General features: G+C 38.8%; 1 protein-coding gene across 1 annotated transcript in view; it reads left to right on the plus strand.

Annotated features, from left to right (window-relative positions):
• Nucleotides 1–27,183, plus strand: part of COL19A1 (collagen type XIX alpha 1 chain) — a gene marked incomplete in the record, with an annotated part of 3,251,042 nt that overhangs the window by 802,855 nt on the left and 2,421,004 nt on the right. The window contains 2 exon segments of the mRNA XM_044063894.1: nt 6,644–6,769; nt 10,064–10,126. Of these exon segments, the coding sequence (XP_043919829.1) occupies nt 6,644–6,769; nt 10,064–10,126 (189 nt within the window).

A 27,183-nucleotide genomic window follows, 5' to 3' on the forward strand; every position in this document is an offset into this window, starting at 1 on the left:
CCGTTAATGTAAAACATTTATAATATAATGTTGTCCATGTTAATTTGTAAAATGTAAACTATATGAAATAACCAGTCGGATCATATCCTTAGCTTTTTTGTACTTTTTTGAAAGATTAGCTATTTAAAACATACAATTTCATTTTCTGGAGTTGCAACTTTTATTTGTTTGCTTTAGATTAGTTTTGATAAGAGCTTCTAGCACTAAAGAAACTATGAAGAGTAAAACAAATTAGGTACATTGCTTTCAATAAAGTTTATCCACTTAAACAGGGTGGAGCATTGATATTTAGTGATGGCGATAGTGCTGCATACCAGAACTAGCTCAGAGGTTATCTAGTCCATGGTAGTGACTGCTTTGTGATTCTTAAACAGAATCAAAAGACTGTCAGACTCACATCAGTGTCTTGTAAAGGTACATACATGTGTATTCTGTACACTGGACATGCCTACAATGGCATACAGATCCTGGTAGGGAGGACCTCATACATGGCAAGGATGCATAGCACAGTAGCCTGCGTACCAAGCACTGACAAATACAGGCGTGCACAGCACTGCAGCTTGTGTGTTCATAAGGAATACAGTGCCTTGACTCATAAACTACATAGATACAACGCATATAATTTCCTGTACCTAGGAGAATACAGCAATGTGAAGCCAGAGAAATGGATCAATAAACTACATTGCATAAAAGTCTATCATCCTGCCACTGCATGGAGCTGTGACGGCTGTGACACCCCCACCACACACATATGCATACACACACAAACATGCATTTGTGAACATTATTCCATGTATCCAATTATGTTTGCTTGCATACATATATACATGCATACATATATACAAATATTTAAAAAATGGGCATTATTGCCCTTCTAGCCTGCCAATATACCAGAACAGTTATTCCATAGTAAGTGTCCAGGCTGTTTTAAAGATATCTAAATTAGTGCTTGCTTTAATTTAATTTAGTAGTCTCTTCCATGCATCAGATGATCTTTCAGAGAGACAATTAGTAAACTTCTCATTCCTGTAGAATCTTCTACATAGACTGTCTCATGATTTTCTGCTATTTTTTGATAACCCCAAAGATATCCAGAGGTAGTTACTTTAAATACCCTATATGCCTGAATAAGATCTCCTCTTAAATATCTATATGAGGCACTATGGAAGTTCAAATATTTTATTCTTTCATAATAACTTAAATGTTCACATCCATGGATGCCCTTGGTATATTTCCACTGTACTCTTTCTATGTTGCTCATGTTTGTTTTCTTGTAAGGTTTCCATATTGTTATTCTATACTCAAGTTTACATCTAATATAATTAACAACCTCATCATTTCCGATTTCCTAGACCTTATAAATCTTTGTTTACAACCTATAGTTCTATAACTATCATTAACCAAATGGTTGATAAAAGTAGAAAAATTAGAGCTGGATCTCCCCAGATACCCAGGTCCTTAATGAATCTACAGTTTCAATCAGTGTATACTGTATTAAATATTCACTTTTTAATTTATGTCTTCCAAATGTCATATAGTTAGTTTTTGTTGTATTTATCAACATATTATTCTCCTGTGCCCAAATGGTCAATTTAGTCAAGTTCTTTTGCAGACATGCCCTATCTATAACATATGTAATCAAAGCAAATCATCGGTCGTAAGATGTACATCTGTAAAAACATAAGATTTATTCTTCACAAATAGGTAAGCACTTTCACCACCTTCCTGGTGGCTTCCTCAGACCATTTACATCAATATTAAAATATTACATTAAATATATAGTTAGGTACTCACATTGTTTGCTCCAGTTGAGCTCTCAGACTAAATTATTTCCACCTATCATTTTGAATTTCAGAGTCTCGTCCCCTAGTATGCTTTGTGCATGTCTCTGACGTCATGTGATCAGCACAAGAGGTAGCTTAAAGAGGACCACGTGTAGAGTAGCATGTTCTATAGTTTTCATTCATAAAATACATAATAGACTAGAAATCGTCCTACCTACATTCACATCTGACTCTCCTACTACATAATTCACTTATAAAAAATGCATCCATTACATTTCTTATTAAATCATGACATTCAGTACATTTATAGTCATTATACTGTTCAAAACGAATGCACTTTTCTAAAGCCTTTCTATATACATTCTAAATACTTTAGTAAACAGTATCACCTGGATTCACTTTATCAATAGAAAAAACAGAAAAAAACAATGACCAGCAGACAGTGGTGTGCTGATAAGAATATATCTCTCTTTGTTATGCCAAAAGGCACATAAAAAGGCAGAAAACCTATAGTCCACAATCCAAACCGGTTTCGGCTCAAATATCAAGCCTTCATCAGTGAAAAAAGGAGAACAAAAAAGAACAAAAAACTGCCTGCCTTATAAAGAAAACACCTGTCAATCATCATTACAATCAATTGAAAAACTACAAATGCTCATTCAAACCAGGGGGAAACAAGCCACCCAAATTAATAATCCACCTTTTCTGCAATTTATTAAGTATGTCATGCCAACCCAAAACCCTTGCTCTGTTACCTTGAATTTTATCAATAATAGTAAAATTAAAATTAGCACTAGAATGTTTCAATGTATGTTTATATAGAGCATTGTTAGCTTGTTGGTGCATAATATCAGATAAATGTTCTACAATTCTAAACTTGCCAGGCCTAGATGTCTGCCCCACATAGAATGCAGAACAGCTACATGTAGCCAAGTAAATGACCCAGACAGACTGGCAATTGACAAAAACAGAAATATTGTAAACCATACCAGTATTACGGCTGCTGAAGCTCTTAGTTTTATTAATCTTAACACAGTATACACAATGGCCACAAGGGAAGCAACCACTAAGACGGTCAGCTAATAGTATTCTCTAGATGTTGGCTCCTAATGGATAATGCCCCTTCTTATAATGATTGAAAAGGGCACCCAAGTTCCTACCTATCCTAAAAGAAAACTCGCACTTATGACCAATAAAACTAGATAGTAGTTCATCTGCCAGGAGAATGTTCCAATTGCGTTGTACACTATTGATAAGTCTAGCAGTGTTGCGACCATACGTAGTGGTTAAACACAATACAAAAGTATTGTTAGGATCAACCTTATTATAATTCAGCAATTGTTCCTGCTGCATAGAACTGTGTTCACTTTATCAATAACCGTAAATAAAAACGTATATACACCTTTATTAGTTAAGTCACACTTAGTGCACTAACTGAATCCTTGGCTCTTAGGCTATTGATGTGTTCCTTAATTTGATCCCTTAACATTTGAATGGTCATCCCTATGTACAAATATTGGCAGCATTCACACTGGGATAGATAAACAACATTTTTAGATGTACAATCTGCCATTACCTTAAAATGATATATTTTACCTGTGCTTGGATGTATAAATTCATTACTATGTTTTATACAACTACACCAATTACAATTTCTACAAGGACACGTTCCCCAGTTTACATCTACTGGATCCCTTTTAGGGTAGCATAGCATCCTTTTCCAGGTGATAGGAAGGGGAATATCAAAAATAAGGAGAGTAGTGAGCTCAGATGGGTCCTCCGACTGAGAGCAGAGAAGTGATATGGCCTAAATGGAAAGGTCTCTGTCAAGTCGATATTGGATGCCCAGGGAATTAGGAGGTAATAATAAGAAGAATGGAAGCAAATGTGGTAAACATTTCTATTTTTATTTTTATTATTTTTAATTTTGTTTCTACATAAGTATATATACCGTTTACTAAAGTATGTAGAATGTATATAGTAAATTACCACGCATTAATTATTTAAAGTTACCTGTCACTATATATAAAAATGTATAAAGAGTGACATGAAAGCCCAAATAGATAAAAGTCACATTAATAATATAAATTAATTGAGGATAATGAATGTATATTACCTCAGTGAATGTATATTATTAATGTGACTTTTATCTATTTGGGTTTTCATGTCACTTTTTATACATTTTATATATAGTGACAGGTAACTTTAAATAATTAATGTGTGGTAATTTACTAATTGGTATATAAGCATAGCATCTTGGGCTAGTTACTTTGTCTGATGAAGTGCAGGCACTTGCTTGCACAAAAGCGCTCACAATAATAAATGGTTGGATTTGGTTTTAAAGCTTGCTCTTCTTCTTTTGTTCTCTGGTTCGTCAATTTTGTTTGGTTTTCATATATATATATATATATATATATATATATATATATATATATATATATATATAGATATATATATAGTTCCCTATCAGAAGCCTGAAACACTATAAGCTTGAAAATCAAAATCCTGAAACCAAAAGCCTGAAAATTCAAAATCCCGAAAACCCAAAATCCTGAAACTCAAAATCCTGAAAACACAAAATGGACATACTTACGTCATTGTGGCTTTGCCATTGTTAGCCCTGCGGTGTTAGGCCATGCGTTGGGTTCAGGTGAGTGTGCGGTTGGTTTTATGTTAGGGTTAGGGGCGGTTTAAGTGAGTTAGGGTTAGGGCGCAGGTTAGGCATGTATGCAATAGTGACAAATATTGGGGTTAGGGGCGGTTTAAGTGAGTTACGGTTAGGGCGCGGGTCAGGTGAGTGTGCGATATTGACGGACCTTAGGGTTAGGGTTAAGGTCAGGGTCAGTTGGTAGATATTAGTGTCTTTATAGTGACATATTAGCATTATTTGTGTTTTCAGGATTTTGAGTTTCAGGATTTTGGGTTTTCGGGATTTTGAATTTTCAGGCTTTTGGTTTCAGGATTTTGATTGTCAAGCTTATAGTGTTTCAGGCTTCTGATAGGGAACCATATATATATATATATATATATATATATATATATATATATATATATTTGTGCGTGTGTGTGTATATAGTATTATATATCAGTTACAGATACAATATATTTTACATAAATATCATACTTGAAGTGAATGAATATGGAAATTCTTGAGAAAAGAAACTCAAATAAAATCAGAAGAAATAATAACCTGGAACATTGGTACAGCATACAGGCTAGATTGGGTTTACTGTCAAATGACTGAAAATCAATACACTAAGTCCCAAAAAGACTGAAAATTCAAAATATTGAATGATGGAATTTGTCCCTTCTACACTGTTGTGCGATCTTGGAGTTGGTATATATATATATATATATATATATATATATATATATATATATATATTTAGCAGAGGGAGAGGAGCAGTGGCACTTGCCCCTTGCATTAAAAATATATTCAATATTTTGAATTTTAAGTCTTTTTAGGATTCAGTCTTTTGATTTTCAGTCATTTGATAGTAAACCGGCTAGATAGACAATCTAAAACAAAGAATTTACATGCAGTGACAAAAATGACATAGAGACAGTGCATATTCTGCTAATCTTAATCACTTAATATCTTAAACTTTTTTCCAGATAGAGATATATGTGTTCTAGCCTCATAAACATGTTTTGTATCTGTCAATAAAATGTTATGGATGCGACATATTAGGCAGACTGGTACACCAAAATGTACTGACATGACTAGTGTATTATAACAAATCTGCTTAATCATAAACTGGATATATTGGAATTCAGTAAATGAAAAAGCTTTATTCTTATTCATACATAATGCCCTTCCCCTGCAAAACCCTGTCTAATCATTTTTGCATTTGTAAAAGACACTTTTCCCTTTCTCCATGATATCCCCATAACTAACTACCATTGTATGTTTTAAAGTTAACGTTTTCTCAGCTTAAGCCTAGAGATTTGATTTTGGTCAGTAAAATTAGAACATTTGAACCTTTCTTAGATTAAGTCTGGGAACTAGTACATATTTAGATATGTGTATAATTTAGAGGTTAAGCATTATCCAATCAAAGAGTTTCAAGCTCCATATTTCCATCACCTTTCCATCAGTGTTTTCCAATCCAATAGCATCCCATCCTCTGCATAGCCACATATTTACATTTTAAAAATCTGCAATGTTAGCATTTTGTTATTTAGTGTTAGAGTTGGTTCATTCATTTAGGGCTCTAGCAGCCTAAATTATTTTCTCCATTGAATGTTCACCATAAACTTGATCATATCTTTACCGGATTTGCAGACTGATATCAGATGTTATTCATCAATTGCCTCAAAGTCTCAAAAAACACAAGACTTTGGCATCAGCTTCCATTTCCCTAGCCTCTTCCAGAAAGAATTGAACCCGTGTTGGAGAAGAGTCAGAGTGTGTGTCTGACATTTTCTGAGATTCTCAACTGCTTTGTCTGCCTGCTCATCCTAAAGTATAGCTTAAGATCTGATGGTTTTAGACCTGCTTTCCACGATACTACACAACTTTTCCAAACTGCATGATAAAAAAGCTGATCAAAATGAATGCTTGAACACAAATAGATAAAAATACGGATGGATGACAAACAACATACACGCTTTCATATTAAAAGCATGTCATATGTATCATTTACTTATTTCTTGTTCGGTTGCTTAATATTTGGGGATTTTTTTGTATCACCAGGCCAGAAAATGAGTTCTGTGTAGTCCTTTTTTACTAAGCTGGAGTATCTCATTCAATGTAGGAAATAAATAAATGAATGACAAATGAAAATAATAAAGTACTGTACTGTTTTCTCTTTGCATGATTATTTTAACACATTGATTATTATACCTGCTTATTTTAGTGTCAAGTGAAAGAAGGTACCTTGGCTACTCCAGCTCCAATTATCAATGCACAGGTCATGAAACTGCACACACCTCTTATACCTGAGCAGCAGACAAAAGACAAGTGTCACTGCATTGCAGAGCAGGTAAGACAACAAACATTTTAACATCCACATTATTCATTTGCATTAGAAGAGGCTAGCTTTCATTAAGATATATTTTGTGGGATCTTTTTTCCATCTGATGTTAAGTAGGTATATATAGTAAAATCTGTTGGTGCCAGTAAATTGTTTTATCTGTGAAAACAAGTAAGATTTATGCTAGGGTTGCATCTGATGTCCCATTACTTGCATGGAATTGAAAGGATAAAATAGAAAACAATCCCTGAATGAAAAATGATTGAAAAGTATATGGTATCCTTGTGAAGTGTTTTTGCATCTTAAAAAGTATGTTACATGTGAACATCAGCAATGACTTACTCAAATTTCTGATGGAACATTCTGCAGAAAGGCTTCCCCAACAATGCTTGTTTATGAATGTATTTTATTCTCATGTGTTTCTTCTGTGATGTAAGCCCACATTATGTACAGTTTGTGTCCTTCTCCTCTTCTTCCTCACCTGCTGTTTTCAGTAATGAATATGATTCCATCATATGATGTCTATCTTAAAGACAGTCTCACAACATGTCCGCTCAGTCACCGGTGCACAGCAATAATTTGCGGGCCTCTTGCAAAAGCACTTAGCATCAGTTCAAATGTTTAGGGATATGTACAAGATCACCGTTAAACATCAGCAAATAAAAACTACAGAGATCATGTAACACTATTGCCAAAAGTAGCCTAGAGCATGCCAGGCAGTGGAGCTGTCATTTAAATCTGTGGTATGATCTTTGTGCTGATTGTTTTAAGAGATCCTATGGGGTAGAGATGTATAAACCCTGAAATGGCTTTGCTGATTCTAGCTTTAATTTTAGTTTCTCAGTAACCATGTCTTGATATATCTCTGCCAACACCACCCAATGTTTTCAGTCAGTATTAACATGGGGTATTGACTGGACCATAAATTGTTCATATTTAGGGCTACATTGGCTCTTCTACTCAGTACGTAATCTATCACTGCTAGCAGATATCCTACAGGTTGACTTATAGCCCAATGTCATCAGCAAAGTCAAGGTATTTTAAAGATGTTTTGTACTTATTGGAGGCTTAGTATATCCTTAATATCCACAAAATTATTACCTGTGTACAGAGCTCGGGCAGTTGGTGACTTAGGCTGTCCCTCAAGTTGGACCCCCCCAACCAGAGTTGAGGAATAAAAAAACTAACAACCAAAAAAAAAAGCTTTAAATTCTAGGCAAATAGCTGTTATATTTCTGCAGACTAGAATAGGTCTTTATTGTAAATCCTTTCAGAAACCCTGACAAATAGACAAATAGCTATAGTAACTCCTTGCTATAGTTCCTAACATGCACAACACACACACACACACACACACACACACACACACACACGCACACACACACACACACACACACACACACACACACACACACACACACACACACACACACACACACACACACACACACATAACACACACACACACACACACACACAAACACAGTGCAGGTCGTCACTGAAACCAATTAATTTTGACATTTTGGATGCTTAAAAAGATTACTAAGAGTGCTTGCAGAGCAGTCAGCACTTATGTTCAACAACAGTCATTTACCATTAATTGACTTGCAGGAACCAATCAGTAACTTTTCCACAATGCTGATCGCTTTGAGACCAACATAGCAGTTTGATTTTCTCTGAGCTACTGCTTTAACTTCAGTACTCAAGGTTATAAACTTGGTGAAAAGAAAATGGATGCGGGATTACTTCAGCAATGTACTAAGGATAAACATGAAATTCTCACCAGCACAGAGCTGCGGGAAAAGATGCTTAATGTGGTAATGGCAGTATTAGAAGGATATAAGGCCTGAAGACATGATTATAACGTCATTACGAGGAATTGTCGTCTTTCGAATCAAAAATAGGTTATATGTGTCTGACTATCTAAAGGCAGCAGAATACAAGGACCAATTCCAGGGAAATGAATTTAACTGCATGAAGGATAATACTGTTGCCACAAAAAATGTAATAAGAAAGGTAATGTTTGATAAGAATAGTGAAATAATAGAAACAGTATATGGAAACTTAAACATATGTCTTTGTTCACTCTATACTACTGCCTCTGACGAATGTTTTTACTATGCTTAATTGTGAGATAAAATTTATGTTTGGTATAGTGTGCTTCTATTATTGGAATGCTTCAGTTTATTGTGCTTAACTCTTTATTATAAGATAGGTTTCTTTTTTGTTTTTACCTGTGTACTTGTATCTATATTTAAAGAGAGAGACTGACTTAACTAGATAGAAGTAGAGATATATAAATATAAATACAGGCATCATATAGATATAAAGGTAGATAAAACAAAAGTATATAGAATAAAATATGTCTATAATATGATCTATAGAGTGATACATAAAACCAAAAAAATATATATTAACCTAACATTTACTGATGATTCATTCGTCTTCTTCTTCTTTTGGCTTTTCCCGGTTAGGGGTCGCTACAGCGGATCACCTGTCCGCTTATGATTGGCAGTGGAGTTTTACGGTGTCGAGTTGCCAGCCCGGTGCCCAACCTTCCACAGAAGGCACACACATGCACACACTCATGCCTAGGGCCAATTTAGAGTGTCCAATTCACCTACAGCATGTCTTTGGGATGTGGGAGGAAACCGGAGCACCCGGAGGAAACCCACGCAACCACAGGGAGGACATGCAGACTCTGCACAGAAGGCACCCCAGCTGAGGATCGAACCAGAGAACCTCTTGCTGTGAGGTGACAATGCTAACCGCTGCACCACAGTGACCGCCCACTGATGATTCATTGGTAAATGTTAATATTTAATGTCCATATATGCATGTTCTGCTGAATAAGTGCCCTTTGTCTATTTTGTATCATCAATCAAATACAGGAGAATAGAAAAGAGTTTGTACACTTCTAGGATGATAAGTGCATGGTATATATGAATAATACTGACTACATTGGAATTCTGTTGCTGTGACTGGCAGGGCTCTGTGATACAGTTACCCATGTATCTATATTTGTATCTTGGGGCAACGCTTTCCATAGTTTATGATCAATCAAAGCAAGACTGTCTTTTTCCTACCTTTTGGAATAATTTACTTCAAAACCTGGTTGTATGGCATATCACTGTATCTAAAGAATTGAAGGGACAACGTTTATGAACTCTGCAAGAAAACTGAAAAATTAGACAGTTCTTCATTGCTTTCCATTCTAATATTCAAAATGAAGTGAATTCAGTGTAAATTTCTTGTATGAGTTTTATAAGTGCCACCACCATCACAAGTATTTGTTTTTTGCAGGGCTTGCCAGGCTTGCCAGGAGAACAAGGCCTTCCTGGTCAGAAAGGTGACAAGGGAGAGCAGGTAGGAACTTAACTGTAATTTAAAAGATCTGAACAATGTGTAAATGTGAGTACAATATCTTGTAACACCTAAAATACATTGGCATTCTAATTCACTAAAACAATACACAAATATTTACAGTAAGTAGAATTTCCCTAATATAGCTTGAATTCTCACCGCACAATTTGCAATATAAATTTATATTTATCCCATGTAATTGCTGCTATGTAAAGAAAACAGTTGTGAATGAAGTAAGACATTTCCTTGTATATACAATTATATTATTTTTATACTGGTGGTAATGTGGTGAACCTGCTTACCCTCCTGCTGTGAAAGTTAGAGGCATTTTCCAAATAGCACATTGTCTGAATGAATAATTTCCACCTTCTCTTACTCTCCTTATAATTAAGTTTCCATTTTTTGTCACTGTATTTTTAGAAACCTACCCCTGTGCAACACAAGAGCGTGATTCCCGCAGCTCAAGTCCCAGCACGGATCCCTTCTATAGTGACCAAGTGCTTGATAATTAAACAATGTATGTCCTGTTATGGTAACTCACTATTTAACTGATATTTAATTTTGAAAGTGTAGCAAACAGGCAGCATGCACCTATTCCTAGGTTGGCTCCGTTCATTATTGCCCTTGTATCTACTGCTTCACCCCTAGTTTCCATAGTACTCCTCTCTGATATATTACAACTTTTCCAGACTGTAGAGAGACTTTAAGGTGCATATTCAAAATGGTCTTTTTCCCTAGTGATTGTTGAGTTACATACAGTGAGCTAAAACAGTAGTAATTTACTTCTACTCAGAGTCAAGCAAAGCACTGAACTGTGCTGTTTTTCCTGTTTTTCCTAATTGATTCTGTAGTTGCTGCTGAGCTGGTCTCTGGCTCTACCTGCTCCATTTGTCCTCGCTACAATCGGGCTCAATCTGTTGACCTACCTTATCCCCATTCTTACCTTCCCCCACTTTCCTTTCACTTATAATTATACACTCATAGCCCCTCCTCTACAATTAACCAATTACACAGCAGACCTTAAGCCACACTCACAATAACCATCTTAGCTACTAATCCAATTAAATTCAGGTACTAGTTACACATCCACAACTACCCTCACAGCTACTAAGCCTATTCTCACCTTCACACCCCCCTTACAAATAAAATCAATTTTCATTCTCTTTCTTCCCCCTCTTCACAACTAAGCATTATAATGTTCAAAATGTACTCTCTACACACTTCACTTATTATAATTCTCTTTCAGCAACTCACCTCACTTCCTGCCAAAATTACCTCAATCACAACCTGCACTATAAATCTCCTACCCAGCTCTATTCTGTCATAGCTACTGAATATTCATTTCACATCGCTACCACAGTACACAATCAGTCTAACACAGAGCTGACCTCATTTAAAATTCCTCTCTATCCTACAAAAGGCCGTTTCACCATCCAATACAACCGACTTATCAAGAAATACCTCCAGACTATAGGGAACATTGCTTCTCAATTAATACTCAGTGGAAATATTTATCCAAATCCTGGACCTTCACCCACCCCCAGTAGTGACATAAATCAGCCCACATTTATTCTAAATTCCCTTAAAAACAACCAAACTCTTAATTATCAACATCAACATAGCAAAAATGCTTAACAAAATTGATTAACTGCATGCAGCTCTATCCTTTTATGTTTCAGACTTTGTGCTTTTTACTGAAACTTGGTTAAGCCACATAACAAACACAATGAATTACTGCCCCGAGGCTACAACCTACTTAGAAAAGACCGTACATCCAAAAAGAGGAGGTGTTACTTTTCAAAAATAATTTTACAGTTGACCATAGTAACATAAACATCCTTATGTTCAGTGTAACACCAAAACCCTATTCATAAAGATACAAATTAACCCTCAAAGACAGCTGAACATACTAGGTTCATATATCCCTCCTGGGTACAAAATTAATACACTAGAATCCATCATCCATTGGGCATCAGAACCCCTTCACCATGAAACATTCATTTTAGGTGACTTCAGCATTGACTGGACTTCAATAAACAACCCTCCCCTCTTCTCATTAAAACCTACTCGGCTTCACTCAACTTATCCAAACCTCAACCAGAATAGACAGAGCTACCAAAAAATAATCCATTTTAGATTGGATCCTCACTAACTACCCATCTAAAACTCAATACTCTGGTACATTACCTGATGCCCTAAGTCACCACTTCCCTACTTTTCAGTTAAGAGAACAAATTAAACCCTCAAAAAGTAGCTCCCGCAAACATATATGATACAAAAACAGCTCCAGAGCAGATGAACTAATAACAGCACTAAACCACTTTAACTGGTCATCCCTCTCAAGCCTCCCCCCTGATGAGGCAGTAGACTACTTTAACTCCACATTTCTGAACATACTCGACCAACTTGCCCCTCCAAGAATAATTCGTACAAAGTTTAACTCTGCCCCCTGGCTCACCAAAAGTACCAGACATCTACTAAAACAAAGGGACAAAGCATGGGACACCTGGCATCATAATAAAACTACTATTAACAGGAAACTATTCCTTGAATTAAGAAATAAGGCTAAGAAACAGATAAGAATGGATAAGAAAATCCATTACTCAGCTATACAAACAAAGCATAATTCTAACCTGAAAAAATTCTGGGCAGCCATAAATATAATTTTCCAACCCAGTAAACCTATTATCCCACCCCCTAACATTGACACATCTGCAAACAGCATTGCAACACAATTCAATGAATATTGTACCATCTCCATTTTATGTCTGGCAAAAAACTCATCTCCTATAACCCTCCCAAACCAGCCTAATTCCCCAACCAACCAAAACTTTTTCTCCCTCCAACCAGTCCAGACCAGCACCATCTTCAGATACTTGACCAAGCTAAAACCTACCACCCTAGCTTCTGATAAACTCCCAGCAGAATACCTCCAGATTGCAGCCAAGGCTATTTCATACCCGGTCTTTATAATTATAAATAGGTGAGTCTCCAAGCAATAAGTCCAATTTCTCTGGAAAGTCTCACATATAATATCTCTACACAAAGGGGGTGACTCAACTGAATTATCTACCTACCATCTAATAGTCATGCTATCCCCACTGTCAAAAATACTAGAAAAATGTATACATTCCCAAATACTAAAATACCTTCTATCCAACAATCTCCTAGCTGGAACTCAACATGGGTTTCACCCAGACCGCACCACCGTTATCAGCTTCTCCAACCATGTTAGTCAACAGCAGAATGCAGGCAATTTGGTATCAACTGTCTTTTTGGACCTCTCCAAAGCATTTGATACTGTCTCCCACAGCAAACTACTAACTTCTCTCTCAGAACTTAAAGTAAATAACTCTGTAGTACTGTGGTTTAAGGACTATCTTTCAAACTGCAAGCAAGCAGTTATGTGGCAGGACTCTTTATCCATCTTTCTCCCTGTAAACTTAGGTGTGCCAAAAGGATCTAGACTTGGACCCCTGCTCTTCACAATATTCACCAACAACTTTCATAAAGCCACCCTCCATGCAAGCTTAGTTCAATAGGCCGGCAACTCTGCCCTAATTTGTTCAGCCCCCATTCTCTAGCTCCTGCAGAAAACAACCGAAAAATCCTTCACAGCCATTTAAACCTGGTTATGAGACACTCAATTAATACTCAACCCCCCAAAAAAATCTTATGCTCTTTCACTCCTCCAAAGCTACAGATTCAATTCCCCTTTTAGAGTTATCACCTCTGACAACACCCATATCACACCGGTTGCACATGATAAGCTTTAAGGTGTCTTCATCAACCAAAACATGAAATTCAACAAGCACATAGCTCAAACCATAACAAAATTGCATAAAAGCTAGGTACACTCTATAGATGTAAAAACTATCTGACCCCCAAAAGTAAATCTATCATAGCAAGAACCCCCCTGCTCTCTAGATGACTCTATGCATCCCCTGTTCTAGTCAACCTACATAAAGGCAATTTAACCAAACTTTCCACTTGTTACAACATGACAGCAAAATTTGCTACTGATTCTACATCTACATCTCACCACTGCTTAACCCTTCAAAACTTTCCTGGCTTGAATTACCAAACTTACTGACCCTAAACCAACTCACTCTAGGTCACCAATTTTTTTACCAGCCCATCAAAACCCCAGGCTTACATGGTTTAATTAAGCATTCCTCCAATAGCTGACTGCTAAGTTCCACCAACAAAAGGCTGGCCGAAGTTTCCAAAAGCAGATACACCTCAGGAGACTTCCTTTAATCCTGCACTATTGCAAAGATGTGGAACCCTCTCCCACTTGAAATCAGGATGCAGGCAAACAAAATTAGTTTTAAATTAGTTTTAAAAATCAACTAAAATCCTACCTCACCAAGTCTTGGATATGTACATGCTCTGACCTGGGCTAACTACTTAAAACCCTTGCTCTATCTACAGCAGCCCCCTCTAGTTAGAATCACACTACAGCTTGCTATAGTTTCAAACATATATATAACCCCATGTAATGCAATCTATACCATAATTCATGGTATTATGTATTAAGCTACTCTTCTGGCGAATGTTGTCATACATAGCTATGTCTTGTATATTTGTGTTTTTTCTTTGTACTACATATACTCATGTGAGGTTGTCTAAAATTTTGTATATTTCTTTTCTAAAAGTTAGTACACTGATGGTTTAAAAGAATGTATGGAGCTTTTCTCCCCAGGCCTCTGCTGAAAAGGGGCAAATTTGCTCTACTTCCACTTAAAGTGGCATACATAAATACCATCCTACATTTTTGTTTCAGTAGGTTTATCTCTTAATCTATTTTCTAACACACGTAAGTGTGAACATCACAAGTTTCTGTTTTTCTTACAACTTCCTCCAGTTCTTGGCTCTGTTTTTATCCCTTACATATACATTCTTCTAGTCACACACACAGTCTTTCTTTTCTTCATTATACTTTGCTTTATGTGATGGAAGCCGTGGTGGTACAGCAGTAGCGATGTTGCCTCACAGCAAGAGGTTCTCCTGTTCGATTCTCGGCTGGAGTACCTTCTGTGTGGAGTCTGCATGTCCTCCCCGCGGTTGAGTGGCCTCTGAAAGACATGCGTGAATGGGTGTGCTTTCGCTGAAGGTTGGGCGCCGGGCTGGCAACTCAGCACCATAAAAATCAACTGCCAATCATTAGCGGACCGGAGTTCCGCTGTGGCGACCCCTAGCCGGGAAAAGCCAAAAAGGCAAGCAAAGACAAACTTTGCTTTATGTGATGGACCTTTGTTAACTCCTCTTAGATGTTTTCCTTCATCCCACATATTGTTTTTGCTGTACTGGTTTCACTGTATATTAGACTCTATATATATCTCTGCTATACTTTAATGAACTAAGCTCTTAGAACCCTTAGACTCAGCTCTCTGTACTTCATGTCTCTAAGTTGGTGTCCCGAATATCTATGGTTCTGCTGAAGTTCTGAGATTTATTATTAAAGGGCAAAAGCACTGAACTTTATCTATTTGGTGACTACTGGTGGCTTTGTGGTTTAGTTGTTTAAAGGTTTTTGGAATTTTTGTATCCTGAATAGTTATGCATTTCTTCAAAGGTGTTTGGCCCAAGATAATGCTAAATAGACTGCCTTTTCATTTTGAAGTATTTAATTTTTGTTTTGCTACACAAAATCAATTTACATGACCTTCAACATGCCAAGTGAATTACATGACTAAAGATTTACTAATTGCTTCAACTCCAGACAAAAGGCCTTTAAGGTATTGTCATTTCATCTGTGAACCTGTAAATTATCTATTAGGGCCATTTATATCTATTAGCTTTCAAGTCATTTAATTTTCTGTTAGAGACTCACTATCATCCAGAAAATTAGCTCTTTCTACCCTTAACTACACTGTTTTGCAATAGTTTATGCTGGCAGCTCCTGCAACAATTTGGCACAGGCATCCCTTGTTCTCTCTCTTACACATGCACACACATATATGTGTACACACAGTCACACTCGTATGCACACAGACACACACACACATACACACACACACACACACACACACACACACACACACACACACACACACACACACACACACACACACACACACACACACACACACACACACACACACACACACACACACACACACACACACATGCACATACCATTACCTATCCCTGAGTATTGAAGTTATGACACACATTGCCACTGATTTCCCCTTTTATCAACCATCTCCCTGACACAACCAATACAAAGTTAAACTACAAATAAAGCTTTTGGACATCTGTGCAACAATGCACAAACTCCAACCATTCTTTCTGCATTCCACACACTTCCTCATTGTACACTTTGCACAAACACTTTTCTCCTTTTTTTCTGTTTCTCCTTTATACTTTTTAATTCACCGATTGCCTATATTCTCATTAACTCACCTAGTTACTTTTCCCACCCTTTGATGTCAACTATTGATTGCCTAACGCAAGGAAATGACTTTTATTCTTTTGTTGTTATTTATATCATCCTGGCTCATTATAATAATCAAATAGCAAAAAACTCTAAACTGCCACAACTTATAAAACTTGACTTTAATATAAAAGGTGAGCACTTTTGCAGTGTATAATCTGCTTCATCAGACCAATTTAAAACAAGATAAGCAAATACAATTTAAAAAGGATAAGACCCAATCAAATTCTTAAGTTAAAATCACGATACAAATCATTCATTCATTCTTTTTTGTTGATCAGCCAACAAATGAAACATTTTTTGATTATAATCACATATCAAATAAAACCAAATCATTCCCCTTATTAGCCTTAAAGATCAACATATTTTCATTGTTGATTATATCATAAAAATCACTCTTTCATTGTGAGACAAATTCTAATATCTGTAACAAGGCTTATTTTGTAATAGTTGTATGATTTGCAATTTGGAAATAGATTCATAGGTTCATAGGTAGGTACTAGGTTCATAGGTAGGTACTAGGCTATTCATTAAAAATAATTCAAATTCCTTCCTGACTTATGGATTGAACACAATCGGCTTTCAGAAGATACCATGATCAGTTTTTTCAATGTCTAATAACATTTTTAAATTCAATTTATCAACATAGCCTCTTAAGCAATTAATGGTATCACATTTATCTGCTATAGTGGCTGGCACAAAATTCCAGCCTTTGCTTAACACAGTACAGACGGCATCGGTGAGAGAGTGAAAAGACAAATTAACAGTTTTAAAGTCACAATCATTGTCACCTACTTTCTTTTCCATTGTTTCTTTCTGTTGTTCAACTTTTTCTGCGTAGGTCACAGTGTGTCGGCTGTGGTGGTTGATCACATCCAAAGTGCTGAAGTGGATTCAGGTGCCTAGGCAGTGTGACACCCCCCCTGTGAGACAGCTGGATTTGGACACATGGCAGGATGGCAGTTTAGCTGCAGTGACAAATGCATGTGGACAATTCCCTGTGGACATAGTATATCCCCCTGCACCATGTCTGTAGGAGACAGACACAAACCCTCATATTGTGAGAACCTGCACCCCCCAGAAGCTGGCAGCTGTCATTGTCTGCAGTACACGTAGGTGTAACTGGATGCAATGGCATAAGTGTGGCACTGTGAAAACTGTGTACTGTGGGCAAAGCCTTCATTAAGGCAACAAGTAAAGTGATGTGTCTAGTGCTTGGTGTGTACTAGATGCAAATACAGTCATAACATGTAAAAATGTGACACAGCATGTAAAAAATTCTGCACATTGCTGTAGTTTCATAGTTTCATAGTTTGGTACTAGGCTATCTGCCCTGGGGCATTTATAAGCCTAGCCATAGTGATGTGACTTTCGCCACCCCATGTAATGGTACAAAAGTGTACAGAATAGATTTAGAATACTGTGCCTCTGTCTAGTAGTGACACAGTGAAGACCCCCTTACATAATAGAATTAGTTTACTGTGCCTCTGTCTAGTAGTGACACAGAGATGACCCCTGGGGTAAACCTACGATCTCCCATCCACTCGTCAAGATTTCTCTTGAAGAGAGTCAGTGAGGGGCTCTGCCTAACATAAACTGGGATTCTGTTCCAGAGTATGGGAAGCCTCTGAGTTATGAATCTGTCCCTCCAGCATGTCCTATTCATATTTGTGCTGAGGTTCAAATCTTTAGCTCTCGTGGTTCTGATGGATTTGGATTTTTTGAGGTGGAGCATGTCCATCAATTCCTGATTGGACATGGCCTTGTACGTCAGGCACAGATCACCTCTGAGTAGGTGGTATGCTACTGAATAGAGTTGGAGTTTCTTTAGTCTGGCAGCATATGACATATGTTGGAAACCCTTGATCCTTTTGGTGAGGTACTTTTGGGGTCTCTCTAGCTGTTGCAAGTGCCAAGTGAGATACATACTAAATGGGGCATTGTACTCAATCATGGGCCTGATAAGGGAGGAGTACAGGGGCACAATGACCTCCTTTGATCTGGATGTGAATCCCTTCATGATAAGGTGGGCAAGGTAGAAAGTCTTTCTAATCACTTTGGCAATGTGGGTGTCAAATGAGAGGTCACTATCAACTTGGGTCCCCAGGTCTCTGATTACTTTTTCTGTGCTCAGTACCGCCTATGTGATAATTTGTGGGCACTTTGTTTTTTGCAAAGGGGATGACTATACATTTTTTGGCATTTAGTTTAAGGCCATGACTCCGGCACCAGTTGTCCATTTCAGTGAAGCCTTTCTGTAGGATGTATGTGTCAGCTGGTGTATTGACTATGGCACCTAGTTTGCAGTCATCTGCAAACTTTGTCAGCCACAACCCACCCATGTTTGCTTTCACATCTGAGAAATAAATGCCGAACAAGAGGGGTCCCAGGACAGAGCCCTGTGGGACACCACTTGTCACTGGCTTTGAATCTGACATGTCTCCAATGATTTTGACTTTATGGGTTATTTCCTTTAGCCAGTTTGCCACCCATCTTGTGACATATGGATTTACATTTAAGCTGTTGAGCTTGTCTATGATGCCAGAGTGGGGTATTGTGTCGAAAGCTTTAGCCAAGTCCAGGTAGGCTGTATGGACTGCTTTGCCCTCGTCAATGGCTCTAGTGACTGTTTCAAAAAAGTCAACCAGGTTTAAAAGGCAGGATCTGCCTTTTACAAAGCCGAACTGGGTGGGATCAAGTGTTTGTAAGTCCCCAATGTCTCTGTTTATTAGTTCCATAATGATTCTTTCCATAGCTTTGCAAACCAGGCTGGTTAAGCTTATGGGGCAGTAGTTACCAGGGTCAGTAGAGGTGCCTCCTTTGTGGAGTGGGACTACTGTTGCTGTACGACAGTTTTCAGGTACATATCCTGTAGTAAGGCTAAGGTTAAATAGCATTTTTATGTGTGGGTTTAGCTCCTCTTGGAGTTCTAAGCACGCATAACCGGGATACCGTCAGGTCCCATTGATGCTGTGTTTTTAGCTTTGCTGAGGGCGGTTCTCACCTGGACATCTGAGATGACAGGGTGGTTACAGTCAGCTGGGATGAGTATTTCTTCTTTTGGGGGTGAGGGAGGGGAGAAATTTGCACTGAACCTGTCTGCCAGAATGTTGGCAATATCTGTGGGTTCTGTGTATTTTTTGTCATTGTGAACTAACTCTGAACATATCTGAGGGTTTCTGCCCAGGTTTCTAATATAGCTGAAGAAGGCCTTGTGGTTATCTTTAGTGTCCATAGCGATTTTTCTCTCAAAGTTGGCCTTGGATGTTTTTATGAGAGAATGTAGCTTTCTACTAGTGCTGATCAGAGATGCCTTCTCTTTATGGGATTTTCTGTGACGTGCAGTAGCTTCCTTCTTTTGTTATACAATTTGTTTATGGCTGGGGTCCACCAGACAGGACACCTGCCCTTGGTGGAGAGGGTCTTGGTTTTATTTGGGATTGCATGATCCATGCATTCTTGGAGATGTCCGTAGAAAGCATTTGTGAAGGATTCTGCATTGTGGGGTGTGATTTCCACTGTTCCAGTGGGCTTAAAGGATACCATTTCAGTTTTAAGAAGTGTAAAGTCGGCTTTTGAGAAGTTTTTCACTGTAGTCTTTTGTGTTGGGGGTGGAGGTGGGATATGTATATCCAGGGTGATTAGTTTGTGGTCAGACCTCACTAGTGAAGGGTATACTTCCAGTGTGGAGCACTTTGTCCCCATGTTTGTGATGATCAGGTCTAGTATATTATCTCCCTTTGTGGGAGAGGTGACTAGCTGTTCCATTGCATTTGAATTTATGAATTCCAGGAACCTTTGGGCTAGGGTGTTTGGGCTAGAATAATGCACCCAATCTATGTTAGGGTAGTTGAAGTCTCCCAATATGATGGTGTTTGGTGAGACATTCATATCTTCCAATGTCTTCAGGAAGGCTGAGTGGGGTTCCTGAGATTGGGAGTCTGTAACATGCTACCAGTTGTATAGCAGTTTTGCCTACGGTTAGTTGCACCTGGATGGTCTCTGATGCTTCATGTGTTGCCACTAACCTGGAGGTGCGGGTGTCCTTGATGAATATGGACACTCCCCCTCCCTTTTTGGTTTGGCTCGAGTTTTGGGGCCGAAACGCTTATGTTACAGGATGTGTTTTAACCAATGCTCCCTTACAACAATAGCCTTCCTACATGGTGTCACTGGCATCCCCTCAAAAGTGATTCCCTTTGATTATCATCAGGTTCTGTTCATGTTGCAGAACAGACAGAAGGTCAGGAAGCTGTACTGTAGGGCATCCAAATAACACTTTTAGTCAACGGTACCATGTTTCCACCTGGTTATTGGTCCATGGTAAATCCATGTCAGACACATCCCACACATTCCAGAATTTCAAAGTGTATGAAGATGGCAGTCACTGTGATGTTGAACAGCAGGATGCATATTTCCTTGGTCAGACACGTACATAATGATGGTCCAGAAATGTTGTTATGGGCTTAGCACAGTCTGATAGTGTGGTCACAATCTCCAGAAATTCAGGTACAACATCATCTACTGGTAGGCATGCCAGTGCAATCAGCTTGCAGATGGCTATTGAGAATACAGTGTCCGTACCATACAGAGCCACAAGGTGGTGTTGCTGGATTTGGTGCCAAATGATCTGGGCAAAATGGAATAGGCAACCCTTCAAAATACACTTGGGGAATGCCTTACAACTGGCACAGATCGATGCCTTCTCAAAATCAGTCATGATGCAACCTGGCTGTAGGGTGCATCCCTGATCTGCAGCCATACCCTTAAGCATATCCCAAATATTGTTGTATGCTGACACTGTTTTCTGTGTCATTAGGCAACACACCAGGAGGACAGTCCTGGCTGTATTGGGGGTGCTAATAGATCCATGTAATTAATGTGTACAGTTGACGACACACATAAGTAGGTGTTGGGAATGTGCCATCCCCAAGTATGATGTCTGACCTGCACAGATCTGCTAGATTTCAAGCTGTAGTAAGAAGAACAATGGACTCCTTCCCATCCATATCCAACTTTCTTCATAGCATAAAGCTACCACTATGGAGTGGTTACTGGCTGACATCAATATCTGTTAGGATTGCTGGGGGTATGGACATGGATGCTCATGCCCTCTGCCTTATTCTGGTAATGCTACGATGGTGGCATGACAAGGCATCTCTTGTAGCACATTGTTATTCGCTGTGCCACGGATACTCTGCATGACAAGAGTAGGCAACTCATTGCTGTTTTCTGCCCTCTGCCATAGTTCTGCATGCAGCACAGCCACTTGAAAACTGGTTGCATCTGGCCCATGCTGGTGTGGCAGGGATTTCTGCAATTCTTCCCACTCCTCCTGATTAACAGTGATAGCCCAGCCTTTGCAGGCCTTTATTCTCTGCTCGATACATGCCCAGTAACATTTGGATAGCACCTCACACGCCAAATGGTATAGGTATCTCTCCACTACCAGCGTCAGCTTGCCTCATTGGCTGGGCACTGTCCCATATCTATTGCCAAGCTGACCTGGGCTGTTCTCAGATACAGTACCCATCATATTAACAGCACTTGTAGAGGGCCTGTCTGCATTCATCCTATCCAGTCTAGCAGGACACAGCACCTGACTGCCGCTCAGGTGTAGGCCACTATCTGACTGTGTGTATCTGGAAGTATGTCACCTTTAGGTGTGAGATCCCCACAGTGGGCTCTTTGTAGCAGTGTGCACTCCACTCTGCTGTTACACAGTTACCTGCTAGATATGCTGTACGTCCAATTCACACATCTCTGAGACAGACAATGATATGCAGTCCAGAAGGTGTCTAAACCACTTACTTGCACCACTGACACTGTATTTATGGCACAGTTTCCCTTTAACTCTCTGCTGTCTGTCTTGACCAATTAGAGTACAGTGCCCAATCTCATTTTCAGATACAGACATTACTTAGGGATGTTTCCCTGTATAGTACCCTTTTCTGCCAACATGCCTCTGCATATTTGTCTACCCCATCTACAGCAGCCATGGGAAAGGTTTGCTGACTCTCATGTTACACACATGCTGCTCCAGTAGTCTACGATCTGCAGTGGAAGGTGAGGTGGGTTTATAGTCCTGTGTGTGCCATATATACTCTATATCCCCTATGTGTCAGTGTTACTTTCCACAGTGGTTGCTTCTCTGCTGTTAGTTAGGTAATCTTTAACAGCCAGGGTTGTCATATTTAAACCTGCCACACTTCGGCCATGGCTAGGATACCAGTAGTTTTGGCTGCGGGCATGTCATGTATAAGGAGTAGTACAGCAGTGAAACTATTTTATTGATACACTTGGGATTCGGGGGATATGTCTTAATCAGGCATGCCTGTTGTCATCTGCAATTTGTATATTGAAGGACAAGCACTTGTTGTGCTGCTGGCTTTCAGATACATGTGAGATATGGTTGCTTCCAGTAAATATTTGAATACATGCTTTGCACTAGTGAGGCTCCGGCAAGAAACTATATGTACATTGCACAAATGCCTGTGAAAGTGTATTTGCTATAACAGCGTGCATGTACTTCTGTATCTACCAGCTGCGGCTTCTTTGGTTGTAATTACTTAGCGATGATGCTATTCCCATTTTGCAGCTTAACACAGGAAAGTTTCACTAAGGAGAGTGTTTGGGGATTTGTCTTCATGTGGGACTTACAGCTATGCTGATTTTCTTTCTTTTTTTATTTTGTCCTCATTATCTCACCGTTTTCTGATGATTGCTTGTCTAGCATGGCTGTTTCCACTGCCAGGAAACAGCCCAGTTAGTTTCATTAGGGACTGTCTCGATGTGGTGGTATACACTCCTGTGTAGATTCCCACAGCGTACCTGTCTTTCGGCCACAACACTCTACAGTCTAGTGCTGGTGCTGCCTTCTGATTATGGCGTTGTAGCTCATGGGTAGTTGTCTCATGATCTACATGCTGGAACCTTGCTAAAGCAACTGGATTAATGGATTGGCACACTGAAAAATCTGCTTGCTCAGTGGATGAAGTCACATGACCACCTGGGCCTGACTTTTAGGCCACCTGAGAAATAAATAAATTCATACATACATATGTGTGTACAGAAATGTAATATAGTTACACTGATAGTCTGGGATAAGAGAGAAATCCCATTAGAGCTATGGCCCAGGAAATTCACAGATGTTTCCATTTCTTGGCAGGTGTACAACAGGTCAGCCTTATGAAAGACTGATACGAACCACTTTTAACCTATACAGGAGGTAGGAGCATAGCCTTAGCTAAATGCTGAGAAATGCAGAGAAGATGGGAGGTTTTCCTGTGGAACATGAGCCATACTACATTTCCTGATCTACAGAGTCTAGTGAGTGAGTGAGTGAAATAAAAAAAGTTGATAAAGCTAAAAAAAAAAAAAAAAAAAAAAAATCATGGTGGGGGGAGTAACTACTTGGCAGCCTAACATTATGGGTAGTGACATGAGTTGGGAGAGAAGAGAAGACATTCTACCATTTGTGTGCTGTGATACTGTAATCCTGATGGGACATCATGTGTGAGTAGACAGCCAAAATAATTATGTTCTTGAGTGGCTAGGTCACCAAAAAAAGGTGAATATAACAAAAAGGAAACACAAGAAAAATATTCCATGAGGTTCAGACATTGTGGCCGCAATACTCATTAACAATGAGTGTGGCCAGGGAAATGTGTATAATGAGTAGCTCATTCACTATCCTGAGTACAGATGCAGCAGGGACTTATGGGAGAGCAAGTAGGACTATGGTATAGCTGCAGGTATACACGAACAGTGGTAGTGCTTTTTTGTTGAGTATGAGCCCCGAGATTACTTGACAGAATCTGTCTCCCACAATTCTGTCAAAAGACAGAATGCGCGTGTAGGTTCTGCACGGTCATGTGGCATGAGTGCCAGTGTATTTTTTTACTTAATGGTATATACATACAGAGAGTCTAACTTGTGGAAGGTAATGAGGGAAGTAAGTCTAAGGTAGGAGGGTAAAGGAGTTATCAGGGTCCACACAAAAATAAATAAATAAATACATAAATAAATAAAAAACAGATATAAATAGGACTGAAATGGAAGTCAATGGCAATTAGGGATGTGGAAGACAATGGACAAGTAGGCTAAAAAATAGAGATATAAAAGTCAACTAACTGCAGATAAAAAACATAAAGCTATGCATAATGGGTGGTATAGAAAAAAGTACAAGCGTATCAAATAAAGGTTAGGTACTACATTTGCAGAGATGGACCCTTATACCTGTACTGTAATGTAAATGTTATAAAGCATAATATACTTGTATGCATCCCATATAGGACATGAATATCCAGTCCTCCCCACTGACTGTGTACCAAGCACTTCACTTACAGGTTGAGCTAAAGAAGCAGTGAGACAATGGTCATCAAGGAAGCACACAGCCATTGGTGATTATGCACTTACAGAATAAAACATGAACCCACATCTCTCCCCACTTAGACTATGTAAAGTATTTCATGCACAGGCTGAGGTACAGAAGCAGAAAGACAAAGCACATTTGGGAAATGCTGCAGTCTTACACACTTACAGGATTAAAGTATAAAGGACTCAAAAATCATGTCACCATTAGGAGGACATGAACTAACAACCCTCTCCTCTAGTATTGTAAAAAAAAAACACTTAATTACAAGCTGAACTACAGAAACAGTAAGTCAAAACACACTGGGGAAACACAGCAGTTGATTGTTACACACTTGAGGAATGAAAGTATATATGTCAACAACAATTCATCAGGGTAAGTACGTTTGTGGTCTAATCTATCATAATAATAATTGGCATTGTAAGCCTTTTCAAGGGGAGCTACTCAGATGTTAACATTTTTGCCCTATGTTTTATTTGCCAACTATTGCTGAACACAGCCAACCAATGCAAACTTAGGCCATTAATATAGTGCATAATAGGTGACCGGAATAAAATCCGGTATATGTGAGGCAGAGCACCTCGCTGGGCCTGTTTCAAGAGAAATCTTGACCATGGGGGAGATACGCATATATACCCAGGGGGATTACCAGTGTCACTGCTCAACATGAACCTATGAACCTATGAATAGTGGTTCTACTTAATAGTTGGTTATATAGGTTCATAGGTTCATACTAGGCTATCTGCCCTAGGGCATTTACAAGCCTAGCCAGAGTGTGTTTGCCTTTCGCCACCCATTTTAAATTCATTTTGCTATGCCCTTTTTCGAGGTTAGTATACTGTGCCTCTGTCTAACAGTGACACAGAAGTGATACCTGGGGTAAACCTACGATTTCCCATCCACTCATCAAGATTTCTTTTGAAGAGAGTCAATGAGGGACTCTGCCTAACCTGGACTGGGATTTTATATGGACATGAAAACCCAGCTCATTGCTACACAATGAACAGAACCAATTATATTTCTTCAAAAACCATCATGCATAGTACAATCAGAAGAGATAAGTGAATTGGAAGCCCTAGAAGGGCATATGTGAGGTGTGTTTACTTTCTGAGCAAAATAAAGCATGGGATTGAGATCATAGGAAGCGCATAGGAAAGAGAAGAAATAGGAAAGCAGGAAGAGCAAAGAACACAAGCTAAGCAACTAAGGAATGAGCAGGATAGAGTTGGGGAAGGTGGGGTATTTTTTGTAGGACAAGTACTCATTTTTTAGGCATAAAGAGAAAGTAAGTTGGAGAAGGAAGTAAGGGAAGTAAGAGGAAGGTTAAAGGGTTAGTTTAGGTAGCAGGGGAAGACAGATAAACTGTCAGGGTGTGTGGTAACACAATGAGCTAGGGAGAACACAATGATGATGGGCACATCAGACAGAGGGAAGACAATATTGAGGGGAGGAGTGAATAACCAACAGTGGTTTGCATGGACATAAGCAGGAGTAGAAATTTAGAATGGAGAATAGGATGGATTGTTCATGTCTTAACTCTCTGCCAGCTGTGTCCCAGTGGGATATTACTTGCCATGGAGGGCACAGTCACCACTGGGCCCTGTCTCAGGAGGTTCTCCATTTGGTCAATTCAGATATCAAACCTCCTGTAGATAATATATCCCACAATATCTGCCAGCTGCCAATGGGAGAAAAATGTTGTCACTTCCACTGACACTTTTACTGGTGGGTACAAATGTTCCTGCATCCACTGCAGAGTTACTTAAACATTTGGTGCAGGTATGGCAGGTGGTATGGAGGTGAATATGGCAGTCTGGCACAGAGGTGCCCGAAGCTGTTGAAGACTGGGGGAGTGGAGGGTGATAAGGGCACTTAGTGATCTAAAAAGGGCGATTTTTTAAAACTATTTACTACCACAACATAGGTTCAATTGGAGGACATTTTAAGCTTAGCTAGTTTCCATTTTGGTGCTTGAATTAACATTTCTTGGCTAGTAATTGTATATTAACCCTAGTGAGAATAATGTGATCACACTGTAGATAATTTCAGGGGACCCATGTAAGGGATGCAGCATTTAACAACTGCCTCTATCCATTAGTGGTATGAGGGGTAATCCTAGAGTACATTTTCTATTACCCATCCTTAGATCCAAGTTGCATTTAAATATGGATAGGGGTGAGCTTTGTTTTACCTGAATGGATAGTCTGTTCTGGATATATATCCATACCTCCACAACATTCAGTTTAG

This window comes from Protopterus annectens, chromosome 2.part2, assembly GCF_019279795.1.
Source record: "Protopterus annectens isolate FY-2018-M chromosome 2.part2, PAN1.0, whole genome shotgun sequence".
Classification (NCBI taxonomy): domain Eukaryota; kingdom Metazoa; phylum Chordata; order Ceratodontiformes; family Protopteridae; genus Protopterus; species Protopterus annectens.